At 47.8% G+C, this 18,485-nt stretch overlaps 7 protein-coding genes and 1 non-coding gene across 8 annotated transcripts; 7 read left to right on the forward strand and 1 right to left on the reverse strand.

The window, feature by feature from the left end:
• Position 1: 1 nt before the first annotated feature.
• M431DRAFT_533543 (hypothetical protein) lies at positions 2-3,129 on the reverse strand. Its single transcript, XM_024920890.1, has 3 exons — positions 2,067-3,129; positions 1,848-2,017; positions 2-1,798 (listed from the first exon to the last, which is right to left on the reverse strand). The coding sequence occupies exons 1-3, from the start codon at positions 2,968-2,970 to the stop codon at positions 116-118; spliced, it is 2,757 nt and encodes a 918-aa protein (XP_024770980.1). The 5' UTR covers positions 2,971-3,129; the 3' UTR covers positions 2-115.
• A 480-nt stretch (positions 3,130-3,609) lies between these two features.
• M431DRAFT_511395 (hypothetical protein) lies at positions 3,610-5,423 on the forward strand. Its single transcript, XM_024919645.1, has one exon. The coding sequence runs from the start codon at positions 3,730-3,732 to the stop codon at positions 5,119-5,121; it is 1,392 nt and encodes a 463-aa protein (XP_024770981.1). The 5' UTR covers positions 3,610-3,729; the 3' UTR covers positions 5,122-5,423.
• Positions 5,424-5,705: 282 nt separating this feature from the next.
• M431DRAFT_533545 (hypothetical protein) lies at positions 5,706-9,575 on the forward strand. Its single transcript, XM_024920891.1, has 4 exons — positions 5,706-6,326; positions 6,386-6,676; positions 6,744-7,664; positions 7,724-9,575. The coding sequence occupies exons 1-4, from the start codon at positions 6,004-6,006 to the stop codon at positions 9,216-9,218; spliced, it is 3,030 nt and encodes a 1,009-aa protein (XP_024770982.1). The 5' UTR covers positions 5,706-6,003; the 3' UTR covers positions 9,219-9,575.
• A 439-nt stretch (positions 9,576-10,014) lies between these two features.
• Positions 10,015-11,058, forward strand: M431DRAFT_8526 (hypothetical protein; the record flags this gene model as incomplete). Its single annotated transcript, XM_024923533.1, has 1 exon — positions 10,015-11,058. The coding sequence occupies one exon, from the start codon at positions 10,015-10,017 to the stop codon at positions 11,056-11,058; it is 1,044 nt and encodes a 347-aa protein (XP_024770983.1).
• A 494-nt stretch (positions 11,059-11,552) lies between these two features.
• Positions 11,553-11,639, forward strand: M431DRAFT_t155. The gene has a single exon. It is a non-coding gene; the product is annotated as a tRNA-Glu (tRNA).
• A 784-nt stretch (positions 11,640-12,423) lies between these two features.
• On the forward strand, positions 12,424-13,932 carry M431DRAFT_498549 (hypothetical protein; the record flags this gene model as incomplete). Its single annotated transcript, XM_024917707.1, has 3 exons — positions 12,424-12,687; positions 12,739-13,716; positions 13,888-13,932. The coding sequence occupies 3 exons, from the start codon at positions 12,424-12,426 to the stop codon at positions 13,930-13,932; spliced, it is 1,287 nt and encodes a 428-aa protein (XP_024770984.1).
• Positions 13,933-14,520: 588 nt separating this feature from the next.
• On the forward strand, positions 14,521-15,900 carry M431DRAFT_511398 (hypothetical protein). The gene has a single exon (XM_024919646.1). The coding sequence runs from the start codon at positions 14,646-14,648 to the stop codon at positions 15,732-15,734; it is 1,089 nt and encodes a 362-aa protein (XP_024770985.1). The 5' UTR covers positions 14,521-14,645; the 3' UTR covers positions 15,735-15,900.
• A 110-nt stretch (positions 15,901-16,010) lies between these two features.
• On the forward strand, positions 16,011-17,484 carry M431DRAFT_150222 (hypothetical protein; the record flags this gene model as incomplete). The annotated part of the gene is made up of 3 exons (XM_024912811.1): positions 16,011-16,204; positions 16,254-16,319; positions 16,366-17,484. Coding segments are annotated over exons 1-3 (1,326 nt in total), but the record flags the coding sequence as incomplete, so codon positions are not given.
• Positions 17,485-18,485: the final 1,001 nt, after the last annotated feature.

Genomic DNA, 18,485 nt, shown 5'->3' on the forward strand with positions numbered 1-18,485 from the left:
AAACTCAGTATTTCGTTATTATCATTACTATAGAACGGAATGGACATATTTGCTATCCCCATTACTCTGCATATATGAAGCCAAGCAGCATCTCTAGATTGCATGCAACTCTTTTCTAGCCCAACAATATTTCCCTCCATGTCTCTTCGTCATGAGTAAATGCCGTCTTGAATACCTTTCCAAGAGCAACCCTTCTCCAAAGGCCTTCTTGGGCATGATATTCAATAAGCAAAACAAAGTATATATCCCACTCCGACTCAACCCTCTCTTTAGGAATGTAATATGTCCACTCTGGCATTTCTTCTGTTGTAAATGACTTGGCCTCTGAAATGGCAATGAACCGGCATTGGCGCGGCAAGGGTTCTTTTGCCAGCCATTCCGAGTCAACCATAATGGAACCACAGCGGTCGCCTCGTCGGTCTAGGATGTAGCATTGACTGAGAGGTCCTTGGCTGGAAATGCTTTGCGCGCCTGTTGGTGGTGGAGAGCCGTTAGGGAGCTTTTCTTTTTTCGTGTCAGAGGTGACATCAGTCTCTTTGACCGCGATGCGCAATTTGTTTGACCAAGTAAAGAATTGCAAAATGGGCAAATCTGGAAATTCTCTGTGATCTCCAGTCCGACACTTAGATTCTGCAGCGGGGACGTGGAAAGGGTATTCTGGCAAGGTGAGCGCAAAGGTAGGCTTTGTTGGATTCTTGACGTTGGCTCTGGCCGATTCCTCCAATGGACGGCCAAAAGGATCAATAGCTGGGGGTCGTGGCAGTATTTCCACCATAGGCCTGTAGTCCCTGGCACGGCGATCTTCGTAGTAGCGGTGATGGCCGTAAGAGGGCCTCAGAAACTCTGGAGGAGGCCGGGAAGTCGGAATCCGGTTGAGTAGTGCTCTGTTGGTACGACTTCTCGATTTCTGCTTCGCTGATGCCCAGATTTCTGGATGTGAAGCCTCGCTAACTTCTCTGCTGCTCCTGCTCATACTCCTGCTTCTACTTCTACTTCTGCTCCTACTTCTGCTCCTGCTTCTGTTTACGATTCTGACCATGGCTCTGTTTCTGGTGCTGCTGTCCCGACTCCGGCTCCGGCTGCGGCTTGGATTCCTGTCTCTGGCCCATCTGTAGCCATCATTGTCACTGTTGCTATTGTCGTTGCCACGGTACCCTCTCCATCTTTCTTCGGTGCTTCGGTCCTCTTTTGCCCAGGCGTTGTCCCAAATTCGCTGTGGCGTTCCATAACCGTCTCGAATATGCCAGTCAATCCAAGTGTGGTCCCTCAGCCAGGTACGTACGTCTGACAAGCATCCCTCAATCATTTGCCGGTTATATAGTACGCCCTCACTCTTCCATCCACACCATGACCAGCTTGGGAACTTCATATTCTGATACTTTTCGTCTTTCGAAATGGGTTTATCGAGTATAGACGATTTGCCGACTGGTTGCCACAGAAGAGCGAAATCAAAGTGCGAGGTCGGCAGTCCGAACGTGAAAGGTGACCTCAATGTCCCTTCTATGAGCTTGCACATTCCGTTGAACGCTGCAAGGATGTCAAATGGCTCATAGAGCTCTCTCTTGGTGTATAAGCTGACACAATTTGCATAGAACCATAGAGCTCTCTGCCTCAGCTGCGTCAGCGTCTGCAAAGGCGCTCCAGTGAGATCCAAAGACCAACCCTGGCCGGTTTTGTCGACAAAGATGTCTTCTGACATTCCAGTACTTCTGCACTGGAAGTAAACTTGTCCCTTGGTAAATATGAGGCATCTTCTAGAGAGGAGACGCTCTTGAAATGTCCAAGCACGCCGGTTCCACTACTCAGTGTAAGTGACTGACAGTTTTGGCTGATCCCAAAGTGCTTACCACAGAGTCTTCTATGTTGGATTCTGGCGACTGATGTAAGACCAGATGAACGTCAGGGGCAACTTGTCCAATATTCTGCTCTACCGAATGGTTCTTATCAATAGCCCTTAAACCTACTTCAGCACTGGCACCATCCGCGGCGCAAATAGTCAGTGTAGAGTTGCCATAAACTGCAGACTGTAAGAATATGTCCTTGAAGATGGGATGATGAAGTCATACTTAGGTGCATTGTGCGAGAATTCAAGTTCCAGGAATGACTGCTATCCTGAATGATGCAGAGAGAGTCAATCCAGATGTAGCGGATACCCAAGTTCTCAATCAACTCAATACTCTGTTTGAGCGCCACAGGCAGTGCGTCGATGGTTGCGGCCAAACCTCCAGACTTTAGTCGGTCTTGTATGTTGTTTAGAGTCGTTCTATGATCACGAATATTGCCCCATACATAGCTTACCGTAGCGTACGGTTGAAACGAGAGATAATCTTTGTTGTTTGTGTAAGGCAGTGGAACCAAGTTCTGGTTCTGAATGTCGATGACTCCAAAATATGACTGCTTGAGTGTCTCAGCAAAGGGATCCTCGATACCAAGCTTTCCGGTGCAGCGCTCATCATGGTTGTTCTCGCATAGCCTAAGAAATTCTCTAATCAAGTTTCTTTTATTGACAACTGGTCCAATCCGTCGACCCAAGAACTGTGTTTCCTCATTTAGTAGGAGAGGGTAGTCCAAATTAGATTCGTCGTAGGAAGCAGGTGCAGCAAGTACGAGATATGCTTCATAAGCTTTGAGACGCTCTTGACTCCAACGAATTCTTAACCGCCGTGTTCGTTTTCTGCTTGAGGGATCGAGAGAATCGCGACCGTCTAGTTCCCACACCAGACGACAAGTCGTGTTTCTGGCTTTGACCTCCGAACGAACCTCTGGAGGGATAGCAGCGGCGATGATTTTGCAAAGTGAACACTCGGCAGCTCTCGCCTCGATTGTTTTTAAAGTGGCAAAGAAGGGACTTCCATTACTTGGTCGCAAAGACTGTGACGACGAGGGGCTGCAACTGTTGCCGCTGCCAATCTTGAACATGTCAACGCTAAGTTCAAGCCTTTGACACTGGTCGCATAATTGGTAGCTCATGGCGAGGTAAAGTGATGCAAGATTTGAGATTAGGATGGGTAATGAATGAAACAGGTAGGAGAATTATTTCACGATGTGTAAGTAATGGAGGAGTTGAGATTAAATATGTATGTATACCTACGGATGTGTCTATAGATACTTCCGAGGCAACACAGCTTTGTGTGACCACAAATTGCCTTCTACATGTAGATAGAACATAATGAACAGCCAATTTATAATCGTTCATGGTCAAGATTGAGTGGACAATCAGCCTAGCATTCAGCCCAGCGCAACTGAGGATGCTGCAGGATTCCATCTCAGCCTCAACTCTATTAGCACTAACGTATCACTCTATGCGCCTAACTGTCTGTACATCATGCAGCCTGACGTACCTACAGTGCAACCCTAAAAAATCGCCTGACATGGTTATCAAAGCGCACGAATATTTGATATCCATCCAATCTAATATGAATAGGCAAGTATTAGAGAAATGTCGTCATGTGCTGCTGGATTGTACAAGCACCAAATGGTAGCATCGAAACGGATAGTTGGGTAAACCACGCTATGGCAATACGTCTCCTCTATATGAATAAAATTGTCTTTTGCTAGACATCTGCTCGCTGCAACGCTAAGAAATTCATCCACAGCAGAGCTCCATCATCATGGAAGCCATCTTTACTCTGCTGCAAAAGAGCCTGGCTCACGATCCCGAGATCACTAAGTCTGGCCGTTTTCTTCTTGTTGCGTTGCCAACATGATAAGCACCTCTTGATCTAAGTCATGTCTACACACTTTCGAGCTCTCCGAGGACCATGGCGCCAACTTGCTCAAGCTCGGCCAGCTCGGCTGCCGTCGATGGCCTCTAACCGGCGACATCTATCCACCACAGATGCTTTAAGGCCCGCGCAGTCGCGCAGTGTTGCAGAGCTTCCAGCAAGGACGATTCCCCGATATCTTCAGATTTCAAAGCCTGGCTCGTCCTTGCTGTCACTAAACTGGCCGCGGCCACCCCGCAATCTGTTGCTGGTGCAGAAGCTCTACTCCCCCGAGGTGACCGAGTCTGTCGTCCAGTTTGCAAAGCATATACGAAGCGACTATCCCGAAGTCAACATTGTTATTGAAGCTCGCGTTGCCGTCCCGATACAACAAGAGCTCGACTTCCCCATCTTTGTCGTCGATAACGGTACCAGCATCGCCGACAAGATCGATGCTATTGCGACCTTTGGCGGGGATGGCACCGTTTTGCGTGCCGCAAGCTTATTCAAGCTACACGGATCCGTTCCTCCAATCTTGGCCTTTAGTATGGGGACCTTGGGATTTCTAGGAGAATGGAATTTTGCAGAACACAAGAAAGCGTGGAGGGAAATGTACATGAGCGGAAGCGACGTCAGTGCGGGGCGCAATGCAGCGGTGCCGAGAAGAAGAGATGATGGCATGGACACGAGCAGAACCGTTGGTGAGGGCTGGGAGCGAGTCAAAGGCAAGAGTATGGGAATGAACAGAGCATCTCGAGTCTTGCTGCGGCATCGGATCAAGGCCGACATCTTTGACAGAGCTGGTAATAACATCAACCACCAAGTCTCCAATACTTTGGCGAGCCAGCCAAAGTCGGGGATTGCTACTCCAAAAGAGATATCACCTCCCCTGCGCGCCATCAACGAAATCTCAGTCCACCGTGGCTCGCACCCGCACCTGGCCATCATTGACATCTACCAAAACGGCCATTTTCTGACCGAAACGACGGCCGACGGCATTCTCATCAGCACCCCTACAGGCTCAACAGCTTATAGTCTAAGCGCCGGAGGGCCTATTGTGCATCCATTGGTAAAGTCGTTGCTCATTACCCCCATCAGTCCTTGCAGTCTCAGCTTCCGATCCCTCGTGCTACCGTTGGATACAAAGGTCACACTTCGGATGAGCCCCAAGAACAGAGGCCGTGAGCTAGATCTCAGCATCGATGGCCGACGGTGTGCCGGTGTCTCACCCGGGTCGGAGATTCACGTTGAAGGCGAATTCGTCGGGCGAGCAGGGCCTGGCGAGGAGTGGCATGGCGGAGTCCCATGTGTGATACGAACAGAGGATGACGATCCATGGGTTGGCGGACTCAATGGACTCCTTAAGTTCAATCACCCCTTTGGCAGAGAGCCCCCCAATGAGGACTTTTCTGACTAGTGGTATAGGCCTAGTGCCTCGTAAATCTATATTGGATACCTCGAAATCCACGAAATGATACCCTATTCTATTACTCGCTGAAGTTTCAGATGTAGTATCGTTTGCTGTATCAACACCATCATGTAAAAGTGGTGGTATTCGAAGGATCAAGCAGATGCAATGGGAACGAACTGAGTAAAAGGTTTATTATTGACAAATCTCAACCATTATTTGAAGGCAGTTGTAACTTGTAGATATCGATTCAGAAGAAATCAACCCAGTGAGAATATCAATTCCATAGCCCAACACTGGTTGATCCGTTGCGGTTGAATGCATCTCCAACCTCCAATGTCACCCAGCTAGCGCAAAAAACCCGAGGTGAGATGGTTCAAGTTGACGTCAGCTATGACCCCATAGAAGCTCCAGCTGCCAGCTATGGGGAGCTACAGCGGGTGGTAGCGGGACTTTTGTAGGCCGCAGGGCTCCCACTGGCTGCAATTCTAGCGCTGCTGCACTGAGCTGCACATGACACCCCACACTATGGACGGTACCTTGCTTTATCACATTCCTCATGATGCATTGATCCTGTACTCTAACCTGCATCTTTGTGCTTCACCAGCCAGCCAGCCTTTTTCTTTCTCTTCCTCCTTTGTTCTCCCATTTCCAACGCTGAGCGTCTCGATAGGCGCTGGCCAAGGGATGACGCATGCGACCTAATTCCCATTATTCTTAACCCCTACGCCCTTCAACAGCAATTCTGACATTGTCCAATTCCATCGCTTGCGCCGCTAGACCTCATCCGCTCGCCGAGCCGCAGCTCCTCGCGCTCGTCTTGCATCGTCCCATGATCGGGGCGCTGCTCTCCGGGTTACACCATTGTCATCTCTCGATCGAAAAATCACCATGAAGTTCCTCAATCCGTTCAGCTTCAGTCCGGGGCCCGTGACCTTCTGGACGACGGTAATCTACCTTGCCGTCACCATACCGCTGATTTACGTCCACGAAGTTGTGCCGCCTGTTCCATCCGCCCATTCTCTCAAGCAAGGGTTGAACCTGAGCGAAGCGTGGTTCGACCTGCAAACCATCACGAAACAGTACCATCCGTACAACAGTCGGGCAAATGCTGAAGTCCGCGAATACTTGATCAAACGCTCTCAAAACATCTTGGACCGGAATGGCGTTCCTTACAAGACAGAGACATCTGGAGGAGTGATCTGGGACGACAAGTTGGTCCACCGAGAATATCTAGGAGTCGTTTTCTTCAGATTGTTGACAAGTATCATAGGTTCGAACAATCTGCTGTTAGAGATACCCTTGACGCGCCGAGAGCCAATCGAGCACCAGGTGCCACAATCTTCGATGACCGCATTTCGAACGTGACTTGGACCGTCGACTCGCTGCTACAAAGCACAAAGGGCGGATCAAAGACATGGCAAGGCTACTATTTCGAGGGTGACAATTTTTACGTCTATATTCACGGCAAAGAAGACCCCGAGGGCGATTGGTGGTCCTCTCAGGCTGGTGCTGCAAAGTACAGCCAGTCAGGCGGTGTCCTCGTCAACTGCCATTTCGACTCGTAAGTCCATATGCCGATTTTCCCTTACTCAATTGATAATGAATCATCAGTATGCTTACTTTTACAGTGTGTCAACCGGATATGGCGCCACTGACGACGGCGTGTCCTGCGTAAGCATGCTACAGTTACTGAGCTACTTCACCACCGAGGGACACCAGCCGAAGCACGGTGTTGTGCTTCTCTTCAACAACGCCGAGGAAGACGGTCTATTGGGAGCTCGTGCATTTGGCTACAGCCCACTTCTCAAGTTTTGCCACACCTTTGTCAACTTGGAGGGAGCTGGAGCCGGAGGCCGTGCTATGCTTTTCAGAACCACGGATCTTGAAGCTGCCGAGGTCTACTCCAAGAGTCCTCATCCCTTTGGATCTGTTGTTGCGGCAAACGCGTTTGAACGAGGAGTCATCAAGAGCGGGACGGATTTTGAAGTATTCGCGCCCAACTTTGGACAGCGAGGCATGGACATTGCCTTTTATCATCCTCGCTCACGCTATCACACTGAAGATGACGATGCTCGTCACACTTCTGTTCGCAGCATTTGGCACATGCTGTCTGCTGCTCTGGCCTCTACAGAGAGATTCTCTGAGGTTACTGGGACAGTCTTCAGCGGCGATCGCCCGGACGGTGATAAAAGCTTGGCTCAGACTGGCAAGCCCACCGAGGGTGTCTATTTTGATTGGTATGGCAGTGGATGGTCAGCGTTCCCGCTTAGAGGGTTGTTTGCGTGGTCGCTGACGCTGCTCATCGTGACGCCACTGGTCCTTGCCGTTGCCACGTTTTTGCTCATTCGTTCTGACAAATATTACTTTTGGGCAAAGGACATTCAGCTGGAGCACTCCGAGATACATGACGACCCTATTGCTCTCAGCGGATGGCGTGGCTTCTTCCGATATCCTTTGGCCCTCATTTTCGCCGTTGGTTTGACAATTGGTGCTGTCCTCCTCGTTGCTAAAGTTAACCCACTCATCATCTACAGCAGCGGATATGCAGTGTGAGTTTTACCCCCGTTGTATATTTATCGTTGTTTTCTTTCAACTGACGTATTACTAGCTGGGCTCAACTGTTATCTCTGTTTTACTGCAGCTTCTGGCTCATCATGAGAGGCGCCAACTTTGTCCGACCAACTGCTCTCCATCGCGGGTTTGCCCTCATTTGGCTGTTTATCCTCTCTTGGATTGTTCAAGTCATTGCCGCCCTGGCTGAGGATCGCATGCACATTGGTGGTATCTACTTTACAGCATTCTTCCACACGGCCATCTTTGTGTCGCTCTTCATTTCGCTGGTCGAGCAATTCGCACTTCCAGGAAAGCAAGAATTCGCCAACCAGTATCAAGACGACGCAGCTCCAGAACACACCAGGATTACCAGCTCCGATAACACCATCACCGGAAACGAAGACGATCAAGATGACCAAGGGTATGCAGCGGCAGAGAGTGCTACAGAGACGACGCCGCTGAGAGCTGGAGAGCAGGGTTATGGATCGAGCGACCAGCCGACATTTGCCAGCACTTACCGACGTTCGGCTCAGACATATGATCAACCTGCTCCATCGCCTCTACAGAGTTATCCCCCGTACGAACATGAACAGTCGTGGTCTGGACGGCTACCAACTTGGACTTGGATAATTCAGTTCCTCCTACTCGCCCCCATCCATGTCATTCTGGTGGGCAACCTGGGATTGGTACAGACTTCCGCGATGGCCATGAACGGCGCCGATGGTGGTAGTCTCTTGCCTCCCATCATGGGTGTCGGGATCATGTCAATTTTGCTCCTGCTCCCTCTGACACCATTCATGCACCGCATCACTCACCACGTACCACTATTTCTCTTCGTCGTCTTCGTCGCCACATTCATCTACAATCTTGCCGCTTTCCCATTCTCCAACAACGCTCGATACAAATTGTATTTTCAAGAGGTCATCGACGTGGATGCGGGAACAAACGTGGCTTCTCTGTCGGGCATCTATGAATACGTCCACTCAGTCGTCTCAACTATCCCATCTGCTACTGGCCAAGAGGTTAATTGCAAAGCTTCGACACGTTCAGGACTTACCGCCTGCGAGTATGATGCGTCATCTCTCCCCCCGTATCTTGCGAATGGCACAGAACTGAAAGACCTGATCACTGCGACGAGCTCAGTGTCACTTGACGGCAAGACTGCAATTCTCAAGGTGGATGCTTTGGATACCAAGATGTGCATTTTGAACCTCTCTCAACCGGTATTTGGATTTGAAGTCAAGGGTGCAGCCCCCGCAGACCGCCGATTTGGCACAATCCCGCGCGATGGATTGCGAACCATTACTCTCTTCCGACGAGAGTGGGAGGGGCCGTGGGACCTTACCTTGCAGCTGGTCACCGACGACGGCCGCGTTCTACTGGGCGATGATGATTTGGAGGTGACTGTGAAGTGTGCCTACAGCGATATGAATGACGACAAGACAATACCAGTGCTGCGTGAGCTGTACCAGTACATGCCCAAGTGGGCAGTCATCAGCAAGACGGCGGTTGGTCTTGTTGAAGTTAGGAAGAAGTTTACTGTATCATGATGAAGATGAAGCGAATTAGTTGGTTTAGCAGCTATTGAACTTGTATGTATCATTATTGTTTGGCGACATTGTGGATATTCAAGCATGACTAAATATTATGAATTGTTTGGCCAATTATACTCGTATGCTCGAAGATTTGTATATACGCAAGTTGAAGCATGTAGTGAATCACCAGATAGGTATCTAAATTGTCATATTTTGCTGCCAAACAGTGGCACTGACAGTTTCAACTACTTACGGGTTGGTGAAGATGGGAAGTTTGCGACAAATCATGTACGCCTTCAGAAATGGCCGATGTATAATCCTTTGTTGTTCTCGTAGCCTAGTTCATATCCCTTTTCATTTGACAATTTTATCGTCAGCACATGATCAATAGCCTTCAATCCACATGTCTCTGTCTGCTGGATGTGCACGGCTCTCTGCCTCTCATGGCACGAAGCCCATCAGCTGCCAGACAGCTGTCTAACGTTCTTGCAGCTGCTTCTATTCTGCCGGTTTCCACCTTATTCTACTTCTTCTTTTCCCTTTGCTTTTTTCTTCTCTCTCAATTCCTCTCTCTTTCTTTTCCCTCCTCGTTCATCTCCATCGAATTTTCTCGCATCATCGCAGAACAAAGCCTTCTCTGCTCACCTTGTCTTTGGGCTCCCTGTCGATCGCTATCACAGACTGCCTTCATGGGAGATTTTCCCCAAGGCTATCCACCGGTGAGTTCTCTTTGGCAAGAATCAATTGTCCACTCTAACGTTAGGTGGCAGATGACCATAATTCGATGCCACGTATGCAGCCTCACGACACCATGAGCCGAACGAGGGCTCATGGCAACTCGATCGACGGTGGCAGTCGCGATATTGGTGGCAACCTTGGCTTCAATGATGCCTCCGTCTCAGATAATCCGACCACAAACGATCGGCGTGCGGATGAACGCTCCTGCAAAAACGAAGTTATCGACCTGACATATTCGTATATCGCTAAGGAGGAAAAGGACTGGTTCGGCAAGCCTATCTCCATTGTGCAGCCCAGACTCGAAGGGCTAGTTCCAAATGATTCCGGCGACAATTCATTTCTACTCGCAATGAGTCGTTATGTCTTGGCAATGGTATCCGTGGATATCGATATTCTTCTTGCTGAAAACATGACTTCCGCTGTGGGTCTGAAGCGAGGCCACTTTCAGCAACTTGTTCAGAAGCAAAAAGAGGTAGCTCGCGTGATGGCGGAGCACGCGTCTTGGGCTGAAAGCCATCGGGCTTGCGTCGACAATTTTGGATTTATATACGTGGTAGAGAACGATCCAATGAACCCATATTTGGGAAAACTGGAACTCGGATTCTTGATCGATATGCTCGAAGCATCCCGAAAGCATTGCGCTTGGGAAAATGCAGTAATCCAAATCAGTCGTCTCTATCCCCTCAAGAGACCAATTTCGGTACACAAGGTCCTTGAAATCTTGACTGCGGCCCTGGAAACAGCTGGGCGCGATCAAAAAAGACTCCTGGGCCTGCTAGAGGAAAGCTCCTGGAAGCATAGCAGTTTGAAGGAGTGGTTGCCACATACTGTTTGCCGAATGTTTGGCCAGGAGGTTGAAGATGGAAGTGTCTCTGGTGAATGGACCTTGCAAGGAATAGATGGAGACGTCTACAAAATAACCAAGCTTCTAATCGATATACAAGGGATGAGCCTGAAGACATCTGACATACCGAAGATGCTAAAGTATGTGCATCCATTTAACCGCCTCATCCCATCAATCTCGCTACAGCAGGAGGATATCGAGAGCGAAATTGAGTATCTCAGAAAGAAGGCTCAGTATATGGCAATCAAGATCGAAAGTCCCGAGCCGGATTAATAGTTCACCAGAGACAAGCAAGCAGGCTAGGTCTAAGCTACGATATGGATTGGAAGGGATTTAGCAAAGGAGAAAAGAAAATTTTTGCGTCACGACTCGGAAAATTAGGGTTTTTAATGCAGATATTCAGCAATAAAACTTCACTAGTGTGGCTTTTCTAGATACTATGCGCTGAAAACATTGCATACCAAAGCCTCTTCTACATGATTCATGCGAGCATCCATCCTCGACCACTGCAATTCGTTCAGATCAGTGAGATGAAGTTAATCAACCTGCCTCGAGATTGAGTCACACAAGCAAATGCGCACACATTACAAATAGTAGATTATTATTTGTTATCGTTTTATTGAACTATAACTCTCAACCGGTAGGACTTCTCGCCGCATCAGGGATCTCCAGAAATTATTTACCTGGTCAGAAGCAAGGAGTTATCATCTACTTCATGTCGTGACCATGCCACGAGTCAGGCGACAACAATTCGCTTGATCTCATCATCCGATATGGTGTAGTGGCTAACATCGCTCGCTCTCAACTTCAGTTGAAGATCCGAGCAGCCCTGGGTTCGATTCCCAGTATCGGAGAATTATCTTTTTGCACATGATCCCAAAATATTCCGATTCACTCAAAACGTCATAATTGAATACATCCACTATATTTATAGGCCAACTACTCGGAACGTTTTTTGCCAAATACACTTGCCGCATACAGTGTATGCAATGTGAAGACCTTGTGAGTGGGAACTGCCACAATAGACTGCAACCCCTTAAGTCTAAAGCAGTAACACGGCATACGGATGAAACTCTTAATCTTGCACGTGGTAAATTCATAAAGAAAGATCTACAGAACTTTGGCAGAACGGCAGACACAGAGGCTCAGGCGAACCAATACCTCTCAGAAAGGCCAAACCGATGATGAACTCTTCTCATGAGTGACTGTGGAAAAAGAGTCAATGACGATGGAGTCAAAACAAATGCCGGAGGAAATGGAACTCGAGTTTCGGATAGAATCCTGAGTTCGGATAGTTTCTCTGCTTTTCCGGACCCAAACTTACTGTAAGCGGATACCAGTCTTCAACTCATCGTACTAGCGTCTTAGTATATCTGTGAAGTTTAATTCTTCAGTCACTTAAAGATACCAATTGCTTTTTGGAACGATTCAGTGATCAGTCGTGATAAGCGCTAGTCACTAACTTTGTGAGCATGCAAATGATGAATGCTCCATCATGTCGAATGTACCCAGCTGTTCAATATCTATATCTATGAGCCGTTCCAAGCAACAGAAAACAAGTCTGCAATATTGTTTAATATTCTCAAACCAAATCAATTCTTAACAAATCCTCAGTTTTGAAGTTCTGTGTTTAGAACAATGTCTTCCCAAGTCTCGTCACATAAATCAACCGGCGGCGGCACAGCTGCTCCCCAAGGTTTTCAAGTGGATCAGCGAATGGGATTCCTGCCACCACAAATGCCACTATCAAGGCTCCCTATTGCATGGGAAGCATGGGAGGCGACATTGGATGCCGCAACTTCGCAACGTTTCAAGGCAGCTGAGCAACTTGTAGCGTTGGATAGCCCACAGAAGCTCGTCGAGGAAGAGAAAGCTTTAGCGTGGAGGAAGTTGGTCGACAAGGTAAGAAAATCTACTGCTATGTAAGGTCATGTTGTTCTAATTCGACATCAGATGCCACTATTATCGATCGATAACATCAAAGGATGCGAAAGAGGGCTCAGAAGAGCACATCTTATTCTTACCTTTATGGTTCAATTTTACGCACATACTACTCCTCCAACGGAGTCCATTACTATTCCTCGTTCACTTACTGTGCCTCTGCTTGGTGTCTCATGCGAGCTGAACCATGCGCCTTTCGTTACTTATTCCGATCATAATCTTCATAATTGGTCTCTCAAGGACCCTCACGGTCAAGACACTATCCCAATGCGTGATAATATTCAGTCCCAGCTCACATTAACGGGAACTCCTGACGAAGCCGGAATGTATCTTGTCGGTCTACGCATGGAACTCAAAGGCGCTGAAGCCCTTGAGTTACTGGGACTATCCGCCCATGAGATCGAAGCTGGCAATAATATCGAAGTTGGTCGTATCACAACGTATCTCACGCAAACAACTAAAGTCATTGAAGAACTGAAAGGTATCTTGATGACTACCAAGGAGCTGGTTAGACCTGACATATTCTTCAACGACATTCGACCATGGCTTGTTGGGGCCGATGCCGACAAGTGGAATCGGAAGTGGGTTTGGGAGGGTGAAGATGAGGTTGAAGACTCGGAACAGATGCTCACAAAGGTTAGCAGTCCGACTGCTGGTCAAAGCCCCCTGATTCCTACTCTGGATGCGTATCTTGGCATAGAGGAAGACGACAGCAAAAGATCGTTCCTGGATCGTGTGCGAGTTTATATGGATCATCAACACGAAGAATACCTCCAGAGCCTTCGATTGAGAAAGAAAATCATTAGATCGTTCGTTCAAGTCATAGCAGAGGAGCGGGGGACCAATGCGCCAGTTGTGGTTGCATACAACGCTACAGTCCAGGCCATGAAGAGTCTTAGAGACGCACATCTGGTTATTGTGACGTTGTACATCATAATACCTTCAAGAAAGATGGCTAAAGCCTCCGAGATGGGCGCCAAATTATCCAGTGTAGATACTAGTCCAGCCAGTGGTATAACAGGAGACTGCTTGCATGAAGGAAACTCTGGGGTAAACAATGAGCGCGCTGAAGAGGCAGCACCAATGGTTGATCAAGTGCCCGAGTTGGTGAAGATTCTGAAAGGATTTAGGGACCAGACCGGCCAAACCTGTGTAGAATAGTTATTGGATGGACTATATTCTGAGACTTCGATGCCTGAGGTCTAGGCAGGCTATTTTAGTGCTTTCAAGTTGCTAGAGAATGTTGTATAAAAGTGTGTAATAGGTGACAGTATTAGAGGCGACGTTTTCTCTTTCCAGTGATGCGAAATGATATTGTACCTGTAAGGTCCTCGGAAGCTCTCTCCAAAATGTCACCATTGCCAACGACATTGAGAGGCATAGATGTAAAAGGTTGAAGAGTTCTAAGAATTGTTCGAATAGAGAGAGAGAGAGACAGAGAAGAAAAGGACAAAAGAACTGCGGCAAGTCGAGATGATATAGGTATCGATCAGGCAATGAATGCGCCCTGTGAGAGGGAGCCTTTTCTGCAGAGGACTTGGTGAATTCACATGTGATGCAGGTGCGTGATTCCGTCGATAAGAGATGTATTTCGAATTACGACAAATTTAACTCTTAACTAGCGACGGTGACTTTGATGACAGCTGCATCTACCTTTATGGAGGATACAAGTTAATTGAGATGGATTCAATTCAGTGCATCTACAAGCTTGGAGCCTCGGCATTGACCCACTGCGGGCTGTTATCAACGTTAGCTGCCGTCATTCATTCCAATGCCTCAACTCTGTTCCGTACAGTCAATGCAAATCGCTCTTTATTCTCATCATCGTCAACTCCAATAATTAACAATTTACAGGTTATTAATAGAACCCATGCGGATACAAAGACTTTACTAATAATTCTCAACAACCACCAGCCAAAATGGCTCCCGCCATTTCACTCCTCGCCAAGCCACGGCAAAGAGGCGTCCGTCCCTACCAGAGACACGGCCTCATCTACTTCATCTGCGGCAACCCGGGACTCGTCAATTACTACGCCGTCTTCCTAGATTGCTTGCGCGGAATGCTCGATGCGGAAGACGAAGGCTCCGGTGGCACCGCCTACGACATCTATGGGCGCAATTTGTTGGGATTCAGTGATGATGAGCATGAGCCGTTCAGCGCCAGCAACGAGCCCTGGGATCTCGACGGCCAGATTGACGGCATGTATCGCGATGTTGCATCCAAGACCGTCATTCCTGACGAAGCTGGCGCTGAGGGTCAAGAGGGAGAGGCAGCACGGCCGTATGACTTTGTCGTCCTCATGGGCCACTCGGTAGGCGCCTACATCTCAGTCGAAATCTTCCATCGGCACATGCAAGATCCATCTAGGGCGCCGCATCTCAATCTCCGGCACGGCTTCTTGCTGTTTCCGACTCTCACCCACATTGCCAACTCGCCTAAAGGGAGGAATGTTGGTCTGCTAATGAGCATCCCCGGGTTAGAGAACAACGCGCAGCATCTAGCAAAATTCATCCTCAATTGTATTCCATATGCGTTTGTCTTATGGATCATCAGACATGTCTTGGGTTTCACGCCTCAGACAGCAGAGGTGACGGCCCGGTGGCTCAAGAGCCAAGGTGGTGTTTGGCAGGCGATTCATCTAGGCCTTTCAGAGATGCGCACCATTTGCGAGGAAAAGTGGGAGGAAGAACTCTGGGAGACGACGGCCGAAGACGATGATATCAACAGTTACAATTACTACCACGGCAAAGGCAAGATTTCTGCTAATGGAGAGTCTGAGAACGGCACAGAGACACCTCAGCAGCAGATTCCAAAGTTCTTCATTTTTTACGGCAAAAACGACCACTGGGTGGCGAACTATGTCCGGGATGCGTTTATCGAGAAGAGGAAGAGCGAAAAGGGACATACCAAAATACAAGTTGACGAGGGAGATATTCCACATGCGTTTTGCGTCAAGGAGCGTGAGTTTTGTCCGTCGAGCTGTGCTTTTGAAAATAAGAGATGTTAACTTGGGGGGATTTAGACACAAGCTGGGTAATTGCCAAAAGGGTGTACGAGTGGGTGAAGGAGATTGAAGACGGTCAACGAACATTGTAGACAATTTAGACATTAGGTGACTCCATAATCTATATTTTACGCAGACTCTTCTAGAATTCTTAAAACGTTAACCACGTGTAATAGATTCGGCGTGATTGGTTCGCGTAAGTGAGGCTGAATACTACATGCACATTTACCCTTGATGCCCAACGACAGCCCAATTCTCTCTCCTACAGCAAATTCAGAATATTCTATCTTTAATCATCAACTCCAACACTACTACTCGACGTATTTGAACAATGAAGGATAACGCAGGGCGCCGAATGGGCACAACACGTGCGCCAGCACACTCTGCGAACATCAGCGGATCTAATTTTGGGAACAATATCCGAATACAACAATCATTCCTAAACATCTTCCATAGGAACCGGAGAAGGTCAAGTGAGTTTCGGAACTTCTGCTTATCATAATCCAAGCTAATAAAACGCAGTGGTCTCCCCCGAAAGCACCGCGTCCCCTATAATACAAGCTCAATTAAAAGAGAAAGAGAGGACGGGTCAGTTAATTAATCTCCGGAAGAGATTAGAACTGACCTTGTATAGACTGTCGGCGTTCTCTCAGCTTCCACGATCGTGACGCCCGCCTGGAGAATATCTCCCCGGTACAGCAAGATACCTGCGAGTGGATATTTCAAATGCCGGTGTTTCAGAATTGGTATGAGCATACCGAACGCGATAATGGATTACTTTGGATTAAAGGGAACCCTGGTACTGGGAAATCGACATTGATGAAACATATTTTGAAATACTGCCAGGCTGAAGCAGATTATGCTATCGCGGCATACTTCTTTAACGCTCGAGGAGCCCAACTTGAGCAGACACCTCTGGGTATGCTGCGCTCCTTACTATTCCAGCTACTCGAGCATGAACCCCGTCTATATGATCAACTTCTTCCAATACATCGCAAAAAACAACAAGATTACGACTCAGATGATTGGGAGTGGCGTGAGCCAGAGCTCAAAAGCTTCTTCCTGTCAGAGATACCAAAATGCCAGTCAAGACCGCTCCTTTTGATCATAGACGCATTGGATGAGTGCAGCGAACTCGATGTGCAAAAGGTGGCCGAATTTCTTGAAGATCTGAGCAAGAATGCAGTAAATTCTGGAATTACGCTCAACGTATGTTTATCAAGCCGCCACTTCCCATCCATCCGGTTTAAAAAATATCAACAACTGGTGTTGGAAAAGGAGAAGCAACACGACGAAGACATTATCAAGTATATCTCTTCCAACTTGAATAAAAAGGATGAAGATATTGAAGAAGCGATCAGAAAAAAGTCGTCTGGTATTTTCATGTGGGTTGTGCTCGTCATCAGGTTACTGAATAGGGCACATGAAAATGGCAGAGTCGAGGCTATGAAAAACGTGTTAGATGAAATGCCCAACGAATTGGAGGAAATGTTTGCGATGCTACTTGATAGGGACAATTCTGACAAGGATGAGACTATCTTGATCTTGCAGTGCGTCTTGTTCGCAAAACGACCATTAACGCCAGAGGAAATATACTTTGCTATTATCGCCGGCACAAATAGCCATGTATTAGGCATGTGGGATCCATTGAAGATAACACCTGATATTATTCAACGACGCATCATCAGTTCATCTAGAGGGCTTGTTGAAATATGCAAAGGCGAAATTGAAACCAGCGGAGGCGGCGATACAAGTAAAGGCGACGATACAAGTGAAGGTGACGATACAAGTGAAGGTAGAAGGGAAACAGTGCAGTTTATTCATGGATCCGTCAACGACTTTCTAGTTCGTAACAGCAGGTTACAAAAACTAGACCCAAGGCTTACACCAGATCCCATTGCTGAAAGCCATAATCGCCTCAAGGGTTGCTGTATGGCATACTTGATGATGGAATCACTAAAACTTCAAAAAGTCGAAGGAATAGAATCTCGCTTCCCTTTCCTCGAATACGCTTCTCGCTATCTGTTTGACCATGCCGAAGAAGCGACATTAGAGGGCCAAACTGAGTTACTACGGACTTTAAAGGACGACGCCGTATTTAATCGAGTAGAACGTTTCCATAACTATTTCGTGGACTACGGTCAAAAGCGCGCGCATCTCAACCTACTACAGGTCCTGGCAGCCAGTGACCTCCCCAAACTGGTATTGCGCCTGCTTGACGGGGGAGCTGACATCAATGCTGAAGGAGTACCTTGTGGGACTGCGCTAGAAGCGGCTATACAGTTTGAAAGCGAAGAGACTGTTAAAACGCTGCTTAGCAAGGGAGCCAAAATCGAATCCCATGGAAGGCCCTATGGTTGTTCGCCGCTATATAGGGCATTCGAGAAGAGCAACCGAAGGATTCTGGCCATGTTGATTGAAAGTGGAGCCAAACTTAGTACCTTGGAAAGAGCTTTAGGTGGTAGTGTGCTTCACCGAGCGGCAAAAACTGGTGATAAAGATATCATAGCAATGGTGCTCAATAACGGAGCAAATATCAACGCCACTGCGGCTCTAGGCGGCGCTCTCTGCACAGCAGCTGCAGAAGGACATAAAGAGATTGTGGAAATGCTTCTTGAGAAAGGGGCGAAAATTCATAATTGGGGAGTTGTCGGCAGCTCGCTTGCATTTGCAGCAATGGGTGAAAACATGGAGATTGTGAAGATGTTCCTCGAGAAGGGAGCAAATATTCATACTCGAAGTCTTTTAGGTAGC

Source organism: Trichoderma harzianum, assembly GCF_003025095.1.
Source record: "Trichoderma harzianum CBS 226.95 unplaced genomic scaffold M431scaffold_12, whole genome shotgun sequence".
Lineage (NCBI taxonomy): Eukaryota > Fungi > Ascomycota > Sordariomycetes > Hypocreales > Hypocreaceae > Trichoderma > Trichoderma harzianum.

Bases quoted from the DNA above. Each gene is read 5' to 3' on its own strand.
- M431DRAFT_533543 (XM_024920890.1), bottom strand. From the start codon at position 2,970: ATGAGCTACCAATTATGCGACCAGTGTCAAAGGCTTGAACTTAGCGTT. The intron at 2,018-2,066 runs GTATGACTTCAT...TACAGTCTGCAG, and splicing joins TTCTCGCACAATGCACCTAA to TTTATGGCAACTCTACACTG. The intron at 1,799-1,847 runs GTAAGCACTTTG...TACACTGAGTAG, and splicing joins CCAACATAGAAGACTCTGTG to TGGAACCGGCGTGCTTGGAC.
- M431DRAFT_511395 (XM_024919645.1), top strand. From the start codon at position 3,730: ATGTCTACACACTTTCGAGCTCTCCGAGGACCATGGCGCCAACTTGCT.
- M431DRAFT_533545 (XM_024920891.1), top strand. From the start codon at position 6,004: ATGAAGTTCCTCAATCCGTTCAGCTTCAGTCCGGGGCCCGTGACCTTC. The intron at 6,677-6,743 runs GTAAGTCCATAT...TTACTTTTACAG, and splicing joins GTCAACTGCCATTTCGACTC to TGTGTCAACCGGATATGGCG. The intron at 7,665-7,723 runs GTGAGTTTTACC...ACGTATTACTAG, and splicing joins TACAGCAGCGGATATGCAGT to CTGGGCTCAACTGTTATCTC.
- M431DRAFT_511398 (XM_024919646.1), top strand. From the start codon at position 14,646: ATGGCTCCCGCCATTTCACTCCTCGCCAAGCCACGGCAAAGAGGCGTC.